The sequence below is a fragment of the Rhinatrema bivittatum genome, chromosome 11 (assembly GCF_901001135.1).
Source record: "Rhinatrema bivittatum chromosome 11, aRhiBiv1.1, whole genome shotgun sequence".
Classification (NCBI taxonomy): domain Eukaryota; kingdom Metazoa; phylum Chordata; class Amphibia; order Gymnophiona; family Rhinatrematidae; genus Rhinatrema; species Rhinatrema bivittatum.
Genome location: NC_042625.1, coordinates 90,368,270 through 90,387,516, shown reverse-complemented (window position 1 = coordinate 90,387,516; position 19,247 = coordinate 90,368,270). Strand labels below are relative to the sequence as shown.

The 19,247-nt window shown below is 40.6% G+C and overlaps 1 protein-coding gene across 5 annotated transcripts in view; it reads left to right on the top strand.

Annotated features, from left to right (window-relative positions):
* Nucleotides 1–19,247, top strand: part of MACO1 (macoilin 1) — a 105,548-nt gene that overhangs the window by 46,365 nt on the left and 39,936 nt on the right. For 2 of the 5 annotated variants that reach the window (XM_029619435.1, XM_029619434.1), the window contains exons 3-4: nt 11,783–11,909; nt 15,492–15,615. The exons of 1 other annotated variant lie outside the window; for it this stretch is intronic. In XM_029619435.1, coding sequence (XP_029475295.1) covers nt 11,783–11,909; nt 15,492–15,615 — 251 coding nt within the window. The remainder of the gene's footprint in view (nt 1–11,782; nt 11,910–15,491; nt 15,616–19,247) is intronic. 2 more of the 5 variants (XM_029619437.1, XM_029619436.1) reach the window with 1 other exon arrangement.

The window sequence follows — 19,247 nt, the reverse complement described above, 5'->3', positions numbered from 1 at the left end:
GTGTGTGTGTGTGTGTGTGTGTGTGTGTGTGAGACAGCCTGTGTGCATATGTTTGTCTGTGTGAAAGCTTGTGGCTGTGTGACAGCCTGTGTGTGTGTGTGCACCTGTGTGAACCTTTGTATCACATATAGGCTCTCACAGGCATGCGCACACACCAAGAAGAGAAGAGAGAGAAGATTAAACTTGTGCAGCCCTATATCCCCGAATCCACTAAAATCTGAGTGACTGGAAATCAAAAGATCCCAGGTATGGAGAGCATGAGATTTTTCAATCCTTATTAGTTTTAATTTTGGGGCATAACTTGATGTTTTTGCTGTTTTGAAATATTTTGGTTTTTGGGAGAAATATAAGAACATTTTTTAATTGGATTTTTTAAAATATTGTATTGGTGTTTGGGAAATTTTGGATATTCTAATTATTGTTTGAAATATTCTTTTTATGGATATGATTTTACTATTATGTTTTATATTTCTCAGATTTTATTATTTAATGTTTTATGAAGAATGGTGTTCTGTTTTTCCATTGTTGCTCTGCAAATAGAGGCTGGCTTGTTGTGGGTTCCAGATCAGTAGCTCTTAGCATGTTTTCTATTTATACTTTCTGGGCTCTTTGTTTTGTATTTGGTCAGGGTCTGTCTGTATTCTGCATATTTATAACCAAGGTGAGCTGTTTTGCTGGCATGTAGTTTCTGTGTAGGGATCTATAGCAGCCTTGCTTGTTCTGTTTTCCCAATGGGAGCAGTATTGGTGTTCTAGGGCCTGGTGTAATATTTGCAGTGTTGCCTTTTCATGGATAAGGTTGCTACTGTTGAGTGCTGACAGTTAGGATTGTTTTGATATGTGAGTTTTACTATGATATAATGGTAATTACATTTATTCATGGCTTTCTGAGGTTTCATTATAAATTCTATAGGAGTTCCAAGTGTCTCTTTTGCAGAGTTTTCTGGTTGGCACTACAGCAGTGCATGTAAATATAATATATATGTTGTACGTGATATTTTGCCTCAGAAGACTGTACTTTTGAATGGTTTTTTTTTAATGTAAAATTTTTTACAAGTGTATAATTTAAATTTTGTGTGGCTATAGAGATTGTGGGAGTGTGGAGAGGAGAGGTGTGTATGGAAGGCTGTAAGGTTTCCCTAGGGTATGTAATATCCTTCCCTTGACCATGGGTTCCATGGAGGGTGTCAGTTTTTAAAAATATAGATTGCTGGAGGGAGCTGAGGTTTATTGGAAGAGACTGAATGAATTGGGGGGGGGGGGGGTTAGCACAGAAATTGTTTGCACAGGGCAGTAACAAAGCTAGCACCGGCCCTGATCATTCTAGACTGTTCTAGCACCTTGTATTAACGGTGCCATAAAAGTATAAAGGCAGGGTGAATGAAAAAGTATAAAAGAAATATTCAGAAGGGGGCAATGCAATGGAGAAACGGGGAAATATTTTAAAAAGCAGACTATAAAGAAAATAAGAACATAAGAAATTGCCGTACTGAGTCAAACATGGGTCCATCAAGCCCAGTATCCTGTTTCCAACAATGCCTAATCCAGGTCACAAGTACTTGGCAAGATCCCAGACAGTAGATGGATTCCTTAATGCTAATGCCGAGGTTTAAGTAGTGGCTTTCCCAAGTCTATTTGGTTAATAAGTTTATGGACTTCTCCAGGACCCTTTTTAAACCCAGCTACACTAACTACCATGCCTTTTCTATAGCAGTTCCCAAGTTGTGGAACTTAACGCCAGAAGGATTTTCCCATAGGATAAACAGGCTGACTTAGCCATGCTCTCTGGGATGTGCTCCTGGGCAGCCCAACGTAAGAATCCTCTCAAAGAATACAGACCTGTGCTCTGTGCGCCTATTCCCGCATGATTCCCCTCCTCTGCTCAGTTTTTGTTTCTCCGCAGCAGGTCACGGTCGTGCTCCTATTCTCTTCGCACCTAAAATTTCTCTTCAGCTTCTTTCAACACTCTTTAGTATACCCCAAAAGCACTTTTAAGTGCTAAATATGCGTCCGAGAACACCTGGATTTAAATTCTGCCAATGTGGCAAAATTATGTCCTTCACTGATGGACATAATTATTGCTATATTAAATAAGGGCTGGTCCATGACTAGACATCCTGCCCGAAGGCAGAAAGATGAAAAAATTGAGGAGCGACCCACCCGGGTCAAATGCCTCGACCAACAGTTAGACACAGTTGCTGCCACTAGAAAAGAGGAAAAAATCTACCACAATGAGAAGATCTTCTTCATTGGAGCCTCGGCCAAAAAGTAAGTAAGATAGAAGATACAAAGAGTGGAAAGGGCTCGGGCGATAAAAGCCCAAAAGATTCAGAAACCTTAAAAAAACAAAAACAAAAAAAAAACCCCTCTGGAACAGGGTTGGAGGCAATGAGTCAGAATAAAGGCCAGGAAGGAGCGTGTAAATCACAGAGCCGGTCAGCGCACCCATTAACCCAACGCATGAAGCGCCCAACCGAACAAAACAGCATAGTCATTTGACGCAGGATCCATAGAAGCATTCAGCACATGTAGCATCGTATTTGTCAATACACGAAGTGAAAAAGCACTTGATGCAAGAAGTGCATCGATGTTCAAAAAAAGACTCAATGTGTTGAGCGACACACGATGCAGCACCTCCAATTCATAAGTCTAAATATGGAATCTCTTCAACTCAATCGAAGCACCAAAGTCATAGGGACCTTCCCTCAGTAAGTAACCAAGCACAATGGTGGCCAGATCCACAAATAGTGTTTACTCATGAAGAAATGGAGGGTGGTTCAGACATAGAAGTAGTCCAACTTATAAAGAATTCTTCCTCTTCATCAAAAGGCACAGTATTATGGTCGAAGATGGCGTCCTAAGGAGAGGCCGCAGCAGAAGCAGCTCCTTGGGATCGGTAATTTTTTTTTTGCTTCTGAAAACAGGGAAAGGTCAGAGACCGCTGCAACAGCTTTACCAACCCTTTCCCAACCAACGATAGAGGGCTTCTTTGCTATGGCAATAGCATCAACCCCAGAGAGGAGGTCCGCTGGGGCAATGGGTGGGGAGCACACCACACCGCCCTTGGACACACAGACATCTCCCCCCTACTTACAGCATGAATGTGGAGCAGGCTTGGATCCAGCGGCAGATGACACCAGTGGAGGAACAGGTGGCGGTGGCTGCTTCCGGGTCAAAGGCTGTTTGTTTAGCTGCGGGCGTTGTAACTCAGGAGGAACATCGTGAGGAGGAAAAAACCGCCATGGAGAGGCGGAGTGCAACGAGTAAAAACGCCGCCGCAAATATCATCGAAGGGGGAGAGGAACCGGCAAACGAAATTCAAAGGATTTCAGAGGTTTGCCGGAGTAGGGAGGTAAGCTCAAACATCAGTGCAAAGTTAATAAGACCACAAGAAATAACTTTAGAGACAGTGTGGAATGCTATAGTTACTTTAGAGAAGGCAATTTCAACATTGACGTTAGTTGTAATTAATCTACAGCAAAATGTTCAAGAAATAAAACATGTTTTGGACATACATAATAACAAGATCAAAGAAATAGATGTAAAGGTTACTACATTACAAGAAGTTCAAGCTAAATTGGTACAAAGTGAATCAATTTCATCTAAAAAGATTGAAAGTTTGGAGAACACCCAGAGAGATTTAAATCTTAGGCTCTTAAATTTTCCCTCTATAAGACTTGTCTCGTTGCGAGACCAGATTAAAAAATATATGATGGATATTCTCCAATTTCCCATAGATGCTATGCCTCCTATTTCCAATATTTACTATGTGTCTAAAACAAGTGAAGCGGTATTATTGGAGCCCAATGCACCTATGAATGTTAGTACAGACCTTACTGGATTTCTTGAAACTTCAACAGGAGATCAAGTAGAATATCGGGGAACAGTGTTGTGTACTTTTGTTTTTCCTGCAGACACAGACTCTGTTCTAAAACTTTTTCTTTTGGTCAAAAGATTAGAATATACCCCGATGTTACAAGATCCACGCAGACCTGTAGAAAAAAGATGCTGGAGATGTGCCAGGAAGCAAGGCAATTGGGAGCTAAAATATCAATAAGATATCCTTGCAAATGTATGATGTATATTAATAATAATCGATATGTCTATTTTGAGCCATCACAATTGTGCTATTTTTCGGATAACTATAGGACTGGGGGAGCTGAACCTTAGCAAGTCATGGGTATTTACGAATGTTTAAAATCTCTCCTTTAATTTTTACCTTACATGTACTTTTCCTCTTTAAATTGCTCCCATAAATACCTTCAATCCTCTCTTTTTCCTTGTTTATGTAACCTATTATGATTATAGGAGTTTTCAAATTGATATGATTTGAAATGATATTGATTTACATCTAATATTGTATATGAAAGTATTGTTGGAATTATATAAGTGATGTATTGGCTTTGAAACTCCGTGTTAATTATGGAATAATTAATAAATAATTAAAAAAAAAAAAGGCACAGTATTACTCGGGCCTATCACTGGTATCAAAGCTTAAAAGAGAGCAAATCCAGTTGCAGGGACATCTTCTAAAAAGTCCCAAAACCCACAGAGAGCCCCAGGGCCAATTGGGGTCGCAAAGAGAGCCAGACTCTGCCATCCTTCAGGCATCTCTTTCAAAGAAGGTTCCATCCCATACTAGCCAAACCCCCCCCCCCCCCCCCCCCAAGATTAGGTCTGCAGCTTCACAAGCAATGACTCAAATATCTGATATTCTGAAGAATTTCTTTGCATCACTACCAGATTGCCCCCACAAGCTGATTCTTCAAGTGAACCTGAGGATAACATATCTAAAAGATCTTTACCATCTACCCCTTAGGGAGATGAACAGATGGCGGTATCCATGGGTCATGACCTCAGCCTGGTGGATTTGGTATAGGACTTAAATGTCCCAGCCTCCCCACCAACATCTCTGGGATCATCAACAGGAATCCCTTCAGTTCACCAGAAGGACCACCTGAACAGTCTTCACCTCCTGAAGACTTGACATACTCTAAATTTATAGAGAAGGTGGGCTCCTTCCTCAAGGTTGAAATAAAAAAGATACTAGATCCAAAGTCAGAGGTTCTCAGAATATTGAAAATGTTTGTACCATTAGAACCCATGGCTCTTCCCCTTCACACAGTGCTGGGGGATTTACTAGATAAATCCTGGACGTCTCCATTTGCTATCCCTACCATCTCCAGGAAAACAGACCTAAAATTTAGATTATGAAAGTCCGCCATTATGAATCTGTGCAGCTACCGCATGCTTTGGTCGTTGTTGAGTCAGCAATGAAAAAAGCAAAGAAAACAAGGCTGTACTCAAATACACCCCCAGGTAAAGACGTTAAATATCTAGACGACTTTGGTAAAAAGATGTTTCAAGGTGCTATGCTGAATTCAAAAGTACAAAAGCACCATTTCTGCAATTCTCAATACTTATTTAAATGCTTATGGGGATGGAAACTGGGAAGTCCCTCCAGTAATGATGCTCAAATCAATTCAGATATGGAGGAAGCTTTACGCCATCTGATAAGAACAGTTTGAGGCATTTGACACCTCTACGAGAATGTCTGCTACGTCTATAGCAGTACGCAGAATTGCATGGCTTGGACCAAGTGCCATAAGAGTTCATGAAAATTTGCTGACCTCCCTTGCAAAGGAGACAACCTGTTTGGCAACAGGTTGGGGGGAGACCATCTCACAATTAAAAGAACAAAGTGTAGCAGTCTCATCACTCACATTACCAACAGAGCATTACTCTTCCAAACATTATTACCCATACAAACGACCATTCTACCAACGTCGTCAGTATAGACCATTCACACCTTATCGCACAGTGATTTACCAATCCCAAAGACAGCAATCTCAACCACCTCCATCAAGAAATTGCCAAAGAACACCATGCCAGCAAAAGCAGGCACAAGGCCCAAACCAGAAGCCTAACCAAAATTTTGAGCAAAGCAAGGCCACAGCCATCCACCAGCAGTAGGGGGAAGAATATCCTCATCCTACCAGGAATGGTCCTCCATAACATTGGACTGTTGGGTCCTCTGTGGTGTTGAAGAATGGCTATCAACTGAACTTCCGTGTAGCCCCACACCTATCCCCATCTAGTTTATTCACAAAAAGATTGCACAGACATTGATCTGCTTCAAAAGGAAGTACAGTCGCTTCTAGACCAAAATGCCATTCAACAGCTGCCTCACTGGCAACACAACAATGGCTTTTACTCCCAATACTTCCTTATTCCCAAGAAAGGAGGGGGTCTCAGACCTATATTAGACCTACGAGCTTTGAACAGGTTTATTCAGAAAGAGAAGTTCAAGATGACATCTCTCAAAACCATTCTTCCATTTCTGCAACCCAACGACTGAATGTGCTCCTTGGATCTCAGAGATGCATATTCCCACATTCCAATGCAAGTACCTTTGCTTTCAAGTGAACAAAATACGTTATCAATACAAGGTACTTCCATTTGGCCTATCCTCAGCACCCGGGGTTTTCACAAAATGTCTAGCAGTGACTGTGGCCCAATCTTCGAAGGAAGGGCATCAAGATTTTTCCCTTCCTGGATGACTGGCTCCTAGTATCCTCAAAACCAAAAATGCTTCTTTCACACCTACAGCAGACCATAATTTGCTTGGATAAACTGGGATTTATAGTCAACTATGAAAAGTCACACCAAGTTCCTACCCAAATCCTCCAGTTCATTGGAGTGTTAATAAACACCAAACTCTGCAGAGCCTTCCTTCAACTGGAGCAAGTCCAGACCAGGAAATGGCCTCAACATTAAGGACTCATTTCAGTGCCTCAGCTCAACAAATTCTAGAAATGTTTGGTCACATGGCAGCAGCCATATTTGTGGTACCACACACACATTTTCACCTACATTGACTTCAATGGGGACTAAAAACTCAGTGGTCTCAACGCAACCAGTTGATGTCCCATCAAGAAGTTATCCTGACTCCCTCGATGACCTCTGATTATAGATTGGTGGCTCTCACCCCGAGTTCTGCAGATGGGAGCTCCGTTTCGATCTCAGGAATATCAAATCAATATGACAACAGATGCATCTACTCATGGCTGGGGTGCACATGTACTGCACCTGAAAACTCAAGGGATGTGGTCAGTGCAGGAAAAACACCTGCAGATAAACCTACTGGAGTTGAGGGCTATAAGGAATGCAATCCACATCTTCGCTCATATCCTTAATAGGAAAAGAGTAATGATCTACACGGAAGCTAAGTAGCCATGAGGTTCAGGTTTGCGGACTCTTTGCAGGGAGGCAATGCTGGCACTAGAATGAGCATTGTACCATTTCATCCAGCTGCAAGCAACATATCTTCTGGGAATAAGAAACACAGAAGCTGACAGGTTAAGCAAGATTTTCCACCCCCACGAATGGGAGTCGAACTAAAATGTATGAACAGTCTATTCAGGAAATGGGGAACGCCCCATATAGACCTCTTTACAACAGAAACCAACATGAAACTACCACGTTTCTGCTCCATCTACCCCAGCACTCACAGAATAGCCCAAGATGCATTCCTACATCTGTGGATGGAGAACCTGTTATACACTTACCCACTGATACCTATAGTGGGAAGGGTAATCCAAAAATGCATAGCAGACGAGTCAGATCTTATTCTCATTGCACCAGCGTGGCCCAGACAACCATGGTATGCCTACCTCATACATTTGACATTTCAAATGTCGATACAATTAGGAAACAGAGAAGATCTTATATCACAGGAAGGAGGCACGCTACTTCACCCCCTCCACTCCTCTCTGCATCTGACAGCATGGAGCTTGAAAGGAAGGCCTTAAGTCATCTCTCTCTTCCAAAAGATATTGAGCATATTCTTATTTCCGCTAGAAAACCATCTACACAGAAAAAGTATGCAGGAAAATGGAACAGGTAACTCCAGTTGGTGTAATACTACAGCAATAGATCCGCTCCATAGCTCTCCACAAAAAATTATTCAGTATCTCCACTTACTCTTTTCCTCTGGACTAGCGGTATGGCCAGTCAGGTACCCTTGAGTGCTATAGTAGCATACCACCTTTCCTTGAATGGAAAAGCCATTTCTATGCATCCGTTAGTATCTTGTTTTCATGCGTAGAGCAATAAAACTTTGCCCTCCGGTCACAAAACCAGTGGTTCCTTAGGACATTTAACATAGTTTTGGAAAAGCTCATGCACCCACCATTTGAACCGTTACGCTCCACCTCAATGAAATTTCTCATATGGAAAATATTATTATTTCTAGTAGCCGTAAGATCAGCAAGAAGAGTTAGTGAGTTACAAGCCTTAGTTCACTACTCTCCATACGTACAGTTTTACCATTATAAGGTCACCTTATGAACCAACCCAGCATTTCTCCCTAAAATAGTCTCAGCGTTCCATTTGAATCAAACGGTCACATTACCCACTTTTTTCCCCGAGCCACATGCTACAGAAAGGGGGGGGAAAAACCCTTCACACCTTGGACTGTAAAAGAGCTTTGGCTTATTATATTCAAAGGACTCAGTCTCCGAAATGTAGTTCACAACTGTTTCTTTCTTTCAACCCAAATGCACCAGGTTTGCAGCATCAAAGCGATCATTAGGAACATGATAATTCCAGTATATAAACTTCTGTTATTTGACTAATAACAATAAGCTCCCAGATGGTGTGAAGGCACATCAAATCCGAGCCATGGCAACTTCAATTGCTCACCTAAAAGTTGTATCAATTTTAGATATCTGAGAGCAGCCACTTTCACATCACACTACTGTCTTAAACAGCAGACTCGGTCAGATGCAGCAGTGGGAGAAGCAGTATTACGCTTCGCAACCAAAACAAGCTGTCCACAAACTTCATTAATTCCTTCATACACATTCCTTCGATTTATACATGACTAGGAACAATCGGAAGGATCAGTGTGCTCTATAATTCACAGCTGGGGACTCCCAGAGAGCATGGCTAATTCAGCCTGCCATGGAAAAAGGCAAGTTTGCTTACCGTAAACCGTAGCTAGCAGGATGAATTAGCCATGCGTTCCCACCCTCCTCCCTGGACAGCTTATACTCTGACTCTATCTCTGCCCTATTCTTTCTCCGTTTGCTGCACACTTATGCTTTCTTTAACTGAACGAGGGAGAAAAATCATGCGGGAACAGCCACGCAGGGGCACAGAGCACAGCTCTGTATTCTTTGAGAGGATTCCACGTCAGTCCGCCCACTAGGACGTCCCAGAGAGCATGGCTAATAGGGGTGTGCATTCGGATTGACCGCATTAGTAAAACGCAACTCATATTTTTTTTTTACTTAAAAAATTGATTCGACATAAACGATCGGATTTCCCACATATCGAACATAGATATGTTCGATATGTGGGAAATCGCGATTGTTGAGCCAAAATAAAAATATAAACCCCCTCACCCTCCTTAATCCCCCCCCCCGACTTACCACAACTCCCTGGTGATGGAGCGAGGAGTGAGGACGCCATTTCTGCAATCCTTGGCGAGAAGCATGTGACGTCGGCGGCACGTCGAGTGACGCCGGCGTCACGTGATTCCCGGCTCGTTCGCGCCGGACGGCTCGTTCGGCCCAAAAAGAACTTTTGGCCAGCTTGGGGGGGCCTCCTGACCCCCCCAAGCTGGCCAAAAGTTCTTTTTGGGCCGAACGAGCCGGGAATCACGTGGCGCCGCGTCACTCAGACGCGACGTCACGTGATTCCCGGCAAGTTCGCGCCGGACGGCTCATTCGGCGCGAACAAGCCGGGAATCACGTGACGCCGACGTCACGTGATTCCCGGCAAGTTCGCGCCGGACGGCTCGTTCGGCCCAAAAAGAACTTTTGGCCAGCTTGAGGGGGTCAGGAGGCCCCCCCAAGCTGGCCAAAAGTTCTTTTTGGGCCGAACGAGCCGTCCGGCGCGAACTTGCTGGGAATCACGTGACGTCGCGTCTGAGTGACGCGGCGCCACGTGATTCCCGGCTCGTTCACGCCGGACGGCTCGTTCGGCCCAAAAAGAACTTTTGGCCAGCTTGGGGGGGTCAGGAGGCCCCCCCAAGCTGGCCAAAAGTTCTTTTTGGGCCGAACGAGCCGTCCGGCGCGAACGAGCCGGGAATCACGTGAAGCCGCGTCACTCGACGTGCTACCGACGTCACATGCTTCTCGCCAAGGATTGCAGAAATGACGTCCTCACTCCTCGCTCGATCACCAGGGAGTTGTGGTAAGTCTGGGGGGGGGATTAAGGAGGGTGAGGGGGTTTAATTTTTTTTTTTGCACATATGTACATATACCCAACTCATTGGATTTTTTTTTATGTCCATATTGGCCGAAAGTGGGACCCCCTTTCGGACATAAAAAATATGAACATAAAATTTTGCTCTGCACATCCCTAATGGCTAATACATCCTGCTATCTACAGAAAACATAGTTTATGGTAAGCAAACTTGCCTTTACGTACATTAACTGATGGTAGCAAATTTAAATGTGAATTGAAAACTTGGTTGTTTAGAAATGCTTATAAACTATTGTGAGAGCTATTGAGAATTTTTCTGTGATTGATTGAAGAAAGCTGATAACTTAATACGAGAGAGTACTGAATTTATTTTAGCTTGTATTTTATTTTATTTTATCATTTTTTAATTTTGTTAACATTTTATTATTTTACATTATATGTATGTTAAGTTGTAAAACCTTTGTGATCTGTTTGGAATGACTGTATATAAAATGTGTAAATAAAATTAAATAAATAGAATTAACCACATCCTCCTGGCAGTGAATTCCAGAGCTTAATTGTATGTTGAGTGAGAGTTTTCATGTTTGTTTTAAATGTGCTACTTAATGTAATGGAATGTCCCCTAGTCTTGATTTTCTGAAAGAGTAAGTAACTGATTTATATTTATGTTCTAGTCCTCTCATGATTTTATAGACCTCTCTCTAATCTGCCCTCAGCCGTCTCTTCCCCAAGTTGAAGAGCCCTAACCTCTTTACCCTTTTTTTGTAGGGGAGCTGTTCCATCCCCTCTATCATCTTGGTCGCCCTTCCCTGAACCTTTCCAGTGCAGATATCTATATATCTATATTATTTTTTATTTTTTTATATGAGGACTAGAATTGCACACAGTATCAGGTGTGCATGTACAAGTCAGAATCTTGTTTTTAAAGAGCATATACAAAAAGATGCGGTTAGCTTTGTTTTATCTAAGCTGTACTATGTAGGGGGTGCCATGATAAAATGGTTTCTATTTGTTGTTGTTGTTGTTTTGTTTTTTTTGTTTTGTTTTTTCTATTTTGTAATGAGATTTGCATTGCACACCATGTACACTTGAAAGTTGTGTGTGCATGCACACAGGCAAAAATTAGAAGGAACAGTATAGGAGAAAAATGTTTGTGTACAATTAGTGTTTGCAAATTTTGCTAAATGTTGTTAAAATTCATCTCATTTCAAGACTCCCACAGAAAATTATACAATTATTCACAGATCAGATTCCACAGAGGACAAGTGGTCACTGCCAGTTTCTCATAGAAATCCTTTTATCTGCCATTTATAAGTGCAGAAGCTTTGTCTGATAACTATGGGCATTCCAGTTATCTTGATAGAAGTCCTCTCTGTATGGGAAAACAGATTTCTACGGATCTTAATAGCCAAATGGGTGTAAAATATGTCTTTCTGGGAAGAGGGAGAGGGGAAAGGGAAGATACAATTTTATGTACTGTCTTCTAAATGAGAGTTTGGAATGTTTTTGTATCTTTGTATTTAATGATTTAGTTGTAAAGTGTGGGTTTTTTTTCTCTTTTTGTTTTGTAGGCCTTTTCAGTATTTTTTGTTTGTGTAGCCTTCACATCGGATATAATATGTTTGCTGTTCATACCAGTACAGTGGCTCTTCTTTGCTGCCAGTACATATGTGTGGGTACAGTATGTCTGGCATACAGGTAAGTTGTTTGTGTACTTTCACATTCATTTTCCTAGACTGAGAAATTTGGTCATAGCTTGGTTTTCTGATGTTCACTTAGCAGTGTGTGTTATAAACACAGACTCATCCCTATAAACATCTAAGCACCTCCTTTTCACCCATCTTTCTCTCCATTCTGACAGAAGGAATCCCAAAGGGGTTGGGGAGTGTCCAAAAAACAACAAATTAGCCTACAAGGGCTGGAAATGGAGAATATCACCATCTGCATTTCCTTCATTGGATTGTCTAGTTTCCCCCCTCATGGTTAATATGTTCAGTCATCACTGTAAGAACAGGCCCAGGTACTACTGGTGCAGTCTGAATTAATCTCCCTTAAAGCCTAAGGGATCTCTCTCACTTTTAGGTCCTCATCTGATGTGTGGAATTCAGGGACATTGCTCTGAATGTCTCACCTATTAAGCTTTCATTTTACTTACATTTCATGAAACGAAAATCAAAGTTTGGGCAATGACTGCCCGATGACAGTTAAGTCAGCTAGCAGCTTAACCTTCCCTCGTGGTTCCTGGACTCCCCTCCCCCAGCTAATCAGGTTTTCAGGATATCTACCATGAATTAACGTAAGATTTGCAGTACTGGGTCGGTCAGATCAAAAGTCCATCAAGCCCAGTTCACAAGTACCTGGCAGGATCCCAAAAATTGATAAATTCCATACTGCATATCCTAGGATAAGCAATGGCGTTCTCCAAGTCCACCTTAATTGAAGATTTCCATGTATTTTCAGTGATCCTATTTCTGAATGGAGACTCCTAATGCGGAACCTTGCATTGTGTAGCTATAATTTGGGTTACTCTTCCCTAAGTGCATCACGTTGCACTTGTCCACATTAAATTTAATTTGCTATTTGCATGCCCAGTCTCCCAACTTTGCAGGGTCCTCTTGCAATTTCTCACAATCCTCTTGTGATTTAACTACTATGAATAATTTTGTCATCGACAAATTTGATCACCTCGCTCATTATTCCCATTTCCAGTTCATTTATAAATTTATTAAAAAGCAGTGGTCCCAGAACAGATGTCTGGAGCACTCCACTATTCACCTTTCTCCACTGACAAAATTTACCGTTTAGCCCTGTGCTCTGTTTTCTATCTTTTAACCAGTTCCTAGTCCTCAATAGAACACTGCCTGCTATCCCATGGCTTTTCAATTTCCTAAGAAGTCTTTCATGAAGGACTTTGTCAAATATCAGCTGGCTCATCTTTATCCATGTTTGTTTATGCCCTCAAAAAATGTAGCAAATTTGTGAGGCAACTCTTCCCTTGACTAAATCCATGTTGGCTTTGTGTTCCATTAAACTATGCCTAGCTATATGTTCAATAATTTTGTTCTTTATGATATGCCTACCATTTTGCCTGGCACAGATGTCACTCACTGGTCTCTTGAGTCTGTTTTAAATTGCATTACATTGGCAGCTCTGCAGTCTTCAGGTTCCATAGACAATTTTAATGATGGTTTACAAATTGCTAATAGCAGGTCTGCAATTTCATTTCTCAATTCTTTCAGCACTCTGGGATGTATACCATCTGGTCCAGGTGACTTACTACTCTTCAGTTTGCCATTTTGCCCTAGTACATCTTCCAGGGTCATGGAGATTTGTTTCAGTTCCTCTGAGTTGTCACCTTTAAATGTAATTTCTGGCATGGATATCTCCTTTTGATATCTTCCTCAAAAAAAAAAAAACCCAACAAAACAACTTAATTTTGTCTCTCTGCTATGGTCTTATCTTGCCTAAGTGCTCATTTCATCCCGTGATCATCTTATGGTCCCTTACAGGCTTTTTGTTTCAAATTGATCTGAAAAGCTTTTACTATGAGTCCATGGCCAGCTTCTTCTCAAATTCTCTCCTTGCCTTTCTCATCGATGCTTTGCATCTCTGACGTACCACTGCTTTATACTGTTTCCTGTTATCTTCATTTGGATCCCTTTTCCATTTTTTTTTCAAAAATGTTCTTTTAGCTACAATAGCCTCTCCCACCTTACCTTTTGACCATGTTCTTTCCATCTTTTGTAATGTGCGGAACACATCTGTCCTGGCCTTGCAAGATGGTAGTTTTAAACCAGGTGTCCGCCTGCTGTAAACTCTTTAACCTTGGCAACTGCTCCTTTCAGTTTTTTCCCAACCATTTTCCTCATTTTATCATAAATGCTATTGCACTACATTTCTTTAGTATCCTCCTTCCAGTTAAGTCAAATTTGATGATGTTATGATCGCTGTTGGCCACAAGGCCCCAAAACCATTACCTCTTGTACTTACTAAATCCTGTGGTTCTTGTGCCAGCTGTTCTATGAAGCAGTCCTTTTTCATCTAGGAACTTCACTTCCTTAGCATGTCCTGATGTGACATTCACCCAGTCAGTACTGGGGTAATTGAAATTGCCCAGTATTACTGTGCTGCTGATTTTGTTAGCGTCTCTAATTTCTTTTAGCATTTCATTGGCTGTCTGTTCATTTTGGTCAGGTGGATTGTAATACACCTACACTGCTATTTTATTCCCCCTTTTCACATGGAAATTCTATCCATAAGGATTGTACGCTACATTTTGTTTCCTGTAGCACTTTTATCTTGTTTGACTCGGTGTTCTGTTTAATATTTGGTGCCACCCCTCTACCAATTTAATCCATCTTATTATTACAATATAATGGTACCCTGATATCACAATGTCCCATTGGTTATCCTCCTTCCATTAGGTCATTCCATGCTATATACTCTAACTCTCCCATCTTATGTTTTAGACTTCTAGCATTATACAGGCATTTCAAAGTATGTTTTTTGTTTGAATTTTTCAGCTCTGCACATTAGCTTAACAGCACCTAGGCCACTTTTGCATTTATTGTAACCTCTCTTTTGGGAAGCCCTAACTTCCCAGTTCTGTTAGTATCCTTCAAAGATTAATCATTCTGGACCATGAACCCCTGAGAAACTGTTGGCTTTCCCCATCATCTAGTTTAAAAGTATGCATTGCCTCCACATGGAAATTTATCTCATGCATATTCATTTCATATATCCTGAAAACTGAACTGGCTGGGGGTTCCCCAGTACAGATTTGGGAACCACTGCAATAAACCATCTTCCAGATAGCTGTGGATTTTTGGTTTTTAATACTGCAAAATGTTTTATAATTAAGACGCTAAATTCATGGATAAGCAGTTGTCTCAATGAAGAACATAATGAAGAGGAATTATCTGCTTTTCTCTTATAATCCTTTCTGGGGTAAGAAGTGGATTGGGATGTTTCATTTTTGTTTATATTATAGTTTTAGATGATATGAATGTAGCAGATTGCATAATTATTTGACTGTAATTTGATGGAGCTGTTTAAGGATGTATTGGTATTTTCCTGACTATCTTAAGCCATGAGTTGGAAATTTCAGAGAGAATTTTAGAAATTGCTTATATGACAAGTTTTTGTTATGAGAGATGGTTCTGTGTATTTTTGTTTTGCTGAAAGAATGTTCATTCCTTGTGAAGTATAATCTGATGATCACTAAAACATTTGCTTCCATAAATATTTTGATACTTTTTTTTTTTTTTTTTAATTCTTTAGAACGGGGAGTGTGTTTACCCACAGTATCGCTGTGGATACTGTTTGTTTATATTGAAGCAGCAATTAGATTTAAAGATCTCAAAAACTTTCATGTAGACCTTTGTCGTCCATTTGCTGCACATTGGTAAGTTCTGAGTTTTTTGTTTTTTTTTTTTCTTTTATTAATTTGCACTGTTATGTACTTGCTGATGCATTTAGGTAATCTTTGCTAGGAGAACTTTGTTCGTTTATGGTCAGAATTTTTATTAAATGCTCCTTTAGTTGTAAATAGGCTTTGACTCTTGCAGCTGAGAGGAGGCCATGCCTAGAATATTAGCCTTTCTTCCCATGTGAATTTTGCAAATTTTTTGAACATTTGCAATAGGAAAAAATAATCCAGACATTTTAATCCAGTAAATGTGTTAGATAATATACACTGACATCACAACATGGGTGTGATCTCCATGTTTTTTGTATTTGCACAGATAGTTGGCAGAACTGAATTGGTATCTTTACATCATTTAACGTGACTGAGCAGTTAGTTATAAATGCTGAGGGAAAAGCATTGACTTTGAATGGAATTTAGCTGATGGTTGAAATACAGTTTTAAAGAAGTGGTGATGGATCATCATCTACAGAATTAGAATCGTAACCATGGCTGCTTCAATGCAGTGCGTCATGAAAAACAATTATAGGTAAAGTGATACATACGTGCTCTGGGAATACCGACAGCGGCAATCAAGTCGGAGGCATTGGAGCTCTTAGCCAGCAAGAGGAGAAAACGGTGATTATTGGATGGCTGTAGAAAATGTTATTTAATAAAAGTAATGCATTTATTGCCCTGGCGCTGGTAATTGGAAATAGGAAAGAGATACTAGATATTTGTGTAACTGAAATGAAGGGAAGCAGCAATGCTAAGGAAATGTTGGCGATTTGCATAAGAACATAAGACTTGTCATATTGGTTCAGACCAAAAATCCGTAAACCAGGTTATCCTGTTTCCTTCCAGCAGTGGCAGTCCAGGTCACAAGTACCCGGCAGGATGCCCAAAAGATAGAGTCCATGCTGCTTATCCCAGGGATAAGCAGTGGATTTCCCCAAGACTAACTTACTATTGGTTTACAGACTTCTCCTCCAGGAAGTCATCCAAATCTTGGATCGGTGAGAACTGTTACCATTTACTCGTGATAGAATCTGGGCAAGATTTTGAAAATGACAGTTCAGGGATTGTAAATAATTTACTTAATGGAGATAAAATGGGGGAGTACCTGAAAAGGCCTACTTTGATAACGTATCATTGTTCTTCCCCCCCCCCCCCCCAATTAAAAAATAAATTCTTCTGGGGTGATTTTCACACAAGATAAAATTAGCAGGTGCCAGAGCAATTGACAGATATGCGGCAGTTTGAAAACCGTTCTGTGGATTCAAGTTGTGATTTAAGTCAAGGGAAGAGAGATCTTCAGGCTGCTTCTGTGGAATTGCTCTGACCCCCCCTGCATCGCTGGGTCTCCCCCCACTTTACTGCATTTCTGCACTATTCTTCTTTGTACAGTGAGTTGTGGGTGGGAGGGGGGTTCCTGCCTTCTTTTTCATGACCTCATGGGTTTGTTGGCCATTGTTTAATTGTGTTGAGTAAGGACAACCTTCAGAAGACAAATTTAACTAATAGTCATGAGCTAGAGGTCAGGCAATGACTAAAGGCAGCTTAAAAATGGTTCCCCCCGCCCCCCCCCCCCCCAAGTGATATAACTTTGAGATGCTTTTAATACCTTCTCATACAAAAGGTTAAATGTAATTTAGTGGGTGACGTGTTGCTTTGGGTGCTGTAGGCAGGATGAAAGAAAATAGCACCTGCAGATATGCAGTAATTACTAACTTTGGGACCTGTCTAAAGGTTTCTTCCATTGTGTTATGGGAGAAAAATGTTTAGGACATACTGACCTAATTTTATTTAAAATAAAAATGTGTGTTCCGCGCACTCCAAAGTTCATGCAGGGTATGGTGTAGAAGTGTCAGAATATGTTCAAATTTGCTGATACAGAAGAAGTGTGTATGTGGGGGTTTTTTTGTTTTTTGTTTTTTTTTAATAGAAGGAGGGTACTTCATATCTCTAAACATTTGAAATAGTAGTTTACATACAGTAGAAGCACATGAGTATTTCTTTCTTTGTATTGGGACCTGATAAATGTTCCTTCTTAAAACTAGTAAAAAAAAAAAGACTAGTGAAACAGGAAAGCTGAAAATATTTCACTGGCCATAGCCATGTGATCTTGAGATTTACAGTGAATAAAGTTCTTGTACATTTGGCCTCATGTTCTGTGTCCAAAGAGCTGAAATAATCTGGGTTCTGTAGTGTATGAAAAGTGATGTTGAATATCCATGAGAGGAAGTCATACGATACTGGAAGTATTTGGAATGCTGTTTTCAAATCTGACCACTTGAAATGTTGAGAAGCCTTACCCAAAAGCAAGCAGAATCCTGGAACAGTGGTTCTCAACTCTGTCTTGTAGGACAACTTGGCCAATTTGTTTTTCAGGATAGCTACAATTATGTTTGCATGCATTGCTTCAGTTGTATACAAATATATGCCATCTTCATTGTGGATTTCTTGAAAGCCATTATGGCTGGACAGGTCTCCAGCCACCGGATAACGAAGTTGATTATTTTTATATTATTCTTACTCTGACCCAATAAAAAATGTAATGTAATACATGAACCTATGAGACCACATAGGTCCCTTTGTATATAGGATCTTTGGATTATTCTTAACATTGGTCCGATAAAAGATATTTGAGCCTGCAGAGTGTTCTGTTTTGCTTAAGGATATACCTTGTGTACAGTTCTCCCTGCTGTCTCATAAACTTTGTATGGAAAACAGTGTTTGACCAAACCTCAGTGAAAAACTGAACCAGTTGACTGCAGTGACGTTACAGTACGAATCCTACTCCAAAAAGTCTATTTCTTAAAGCTATAGACTGACCCTTTCTTAGGTAGCTTTACGAATATTCCCAAACTGCTGAAATTTTGATAAAAGCACGAATTGTGATGGGTTACATTTTATGAACATATTTTGGCAGGTTGCCTCTTTTTGCTTCTGCAGACTTTTTTTTTTTTCCTTGCCATTCTATCTTTGTTTCCCATGTATCTGTAACAGATAAAGATAAATATCTTTATGTTTAAAGCATCATTGTCATGGAATTTATTTTTATCAGATAACTTAAAATGTACAGTAGACTCATTTCCTGTAAGTGCAAACTATAATATTTCAACTCCCAAGGAGGCTTTAAAAAAAAAAAAGGCCCTTATGCTCCTAAGGGGGAGCACTAAGTGCAGAAGGTCACTGCAGTGAAGGTGGTTACTGTATATTATAAATAAGATTTAGATGAGACTTACGAACCTAAATATGTACACCCTAGAGAAGAGGGAAGATCTGCACAAGCAGCAAACAATTTTTTCAAAAGGAAAGAATGCTTTGGTCATGGTATGAAGCTCCAAGGGAGCTGACTCTGAAGAAGCATCAAAAAATATTTCTTCATAGGGAGGTGAATGCATGGAATGTCCTCCCAGTGGAGATAGAAAACCTAGAAAGAGCACAGTGGATACCTAGTTGCAAAGAAGTATGGGAAAAGTGGGAGATCAACTGGGGTCTATAGCACTGCACCAGGAATAAAAGTTGGCAGAGTTAGATGGGCCATATGTGTAACCAATTTCTAGGTTTCTATGTATGTTTTTATGATTTGACTTGCTAATGTTGTATATTAAATTGATGGTGTGCTT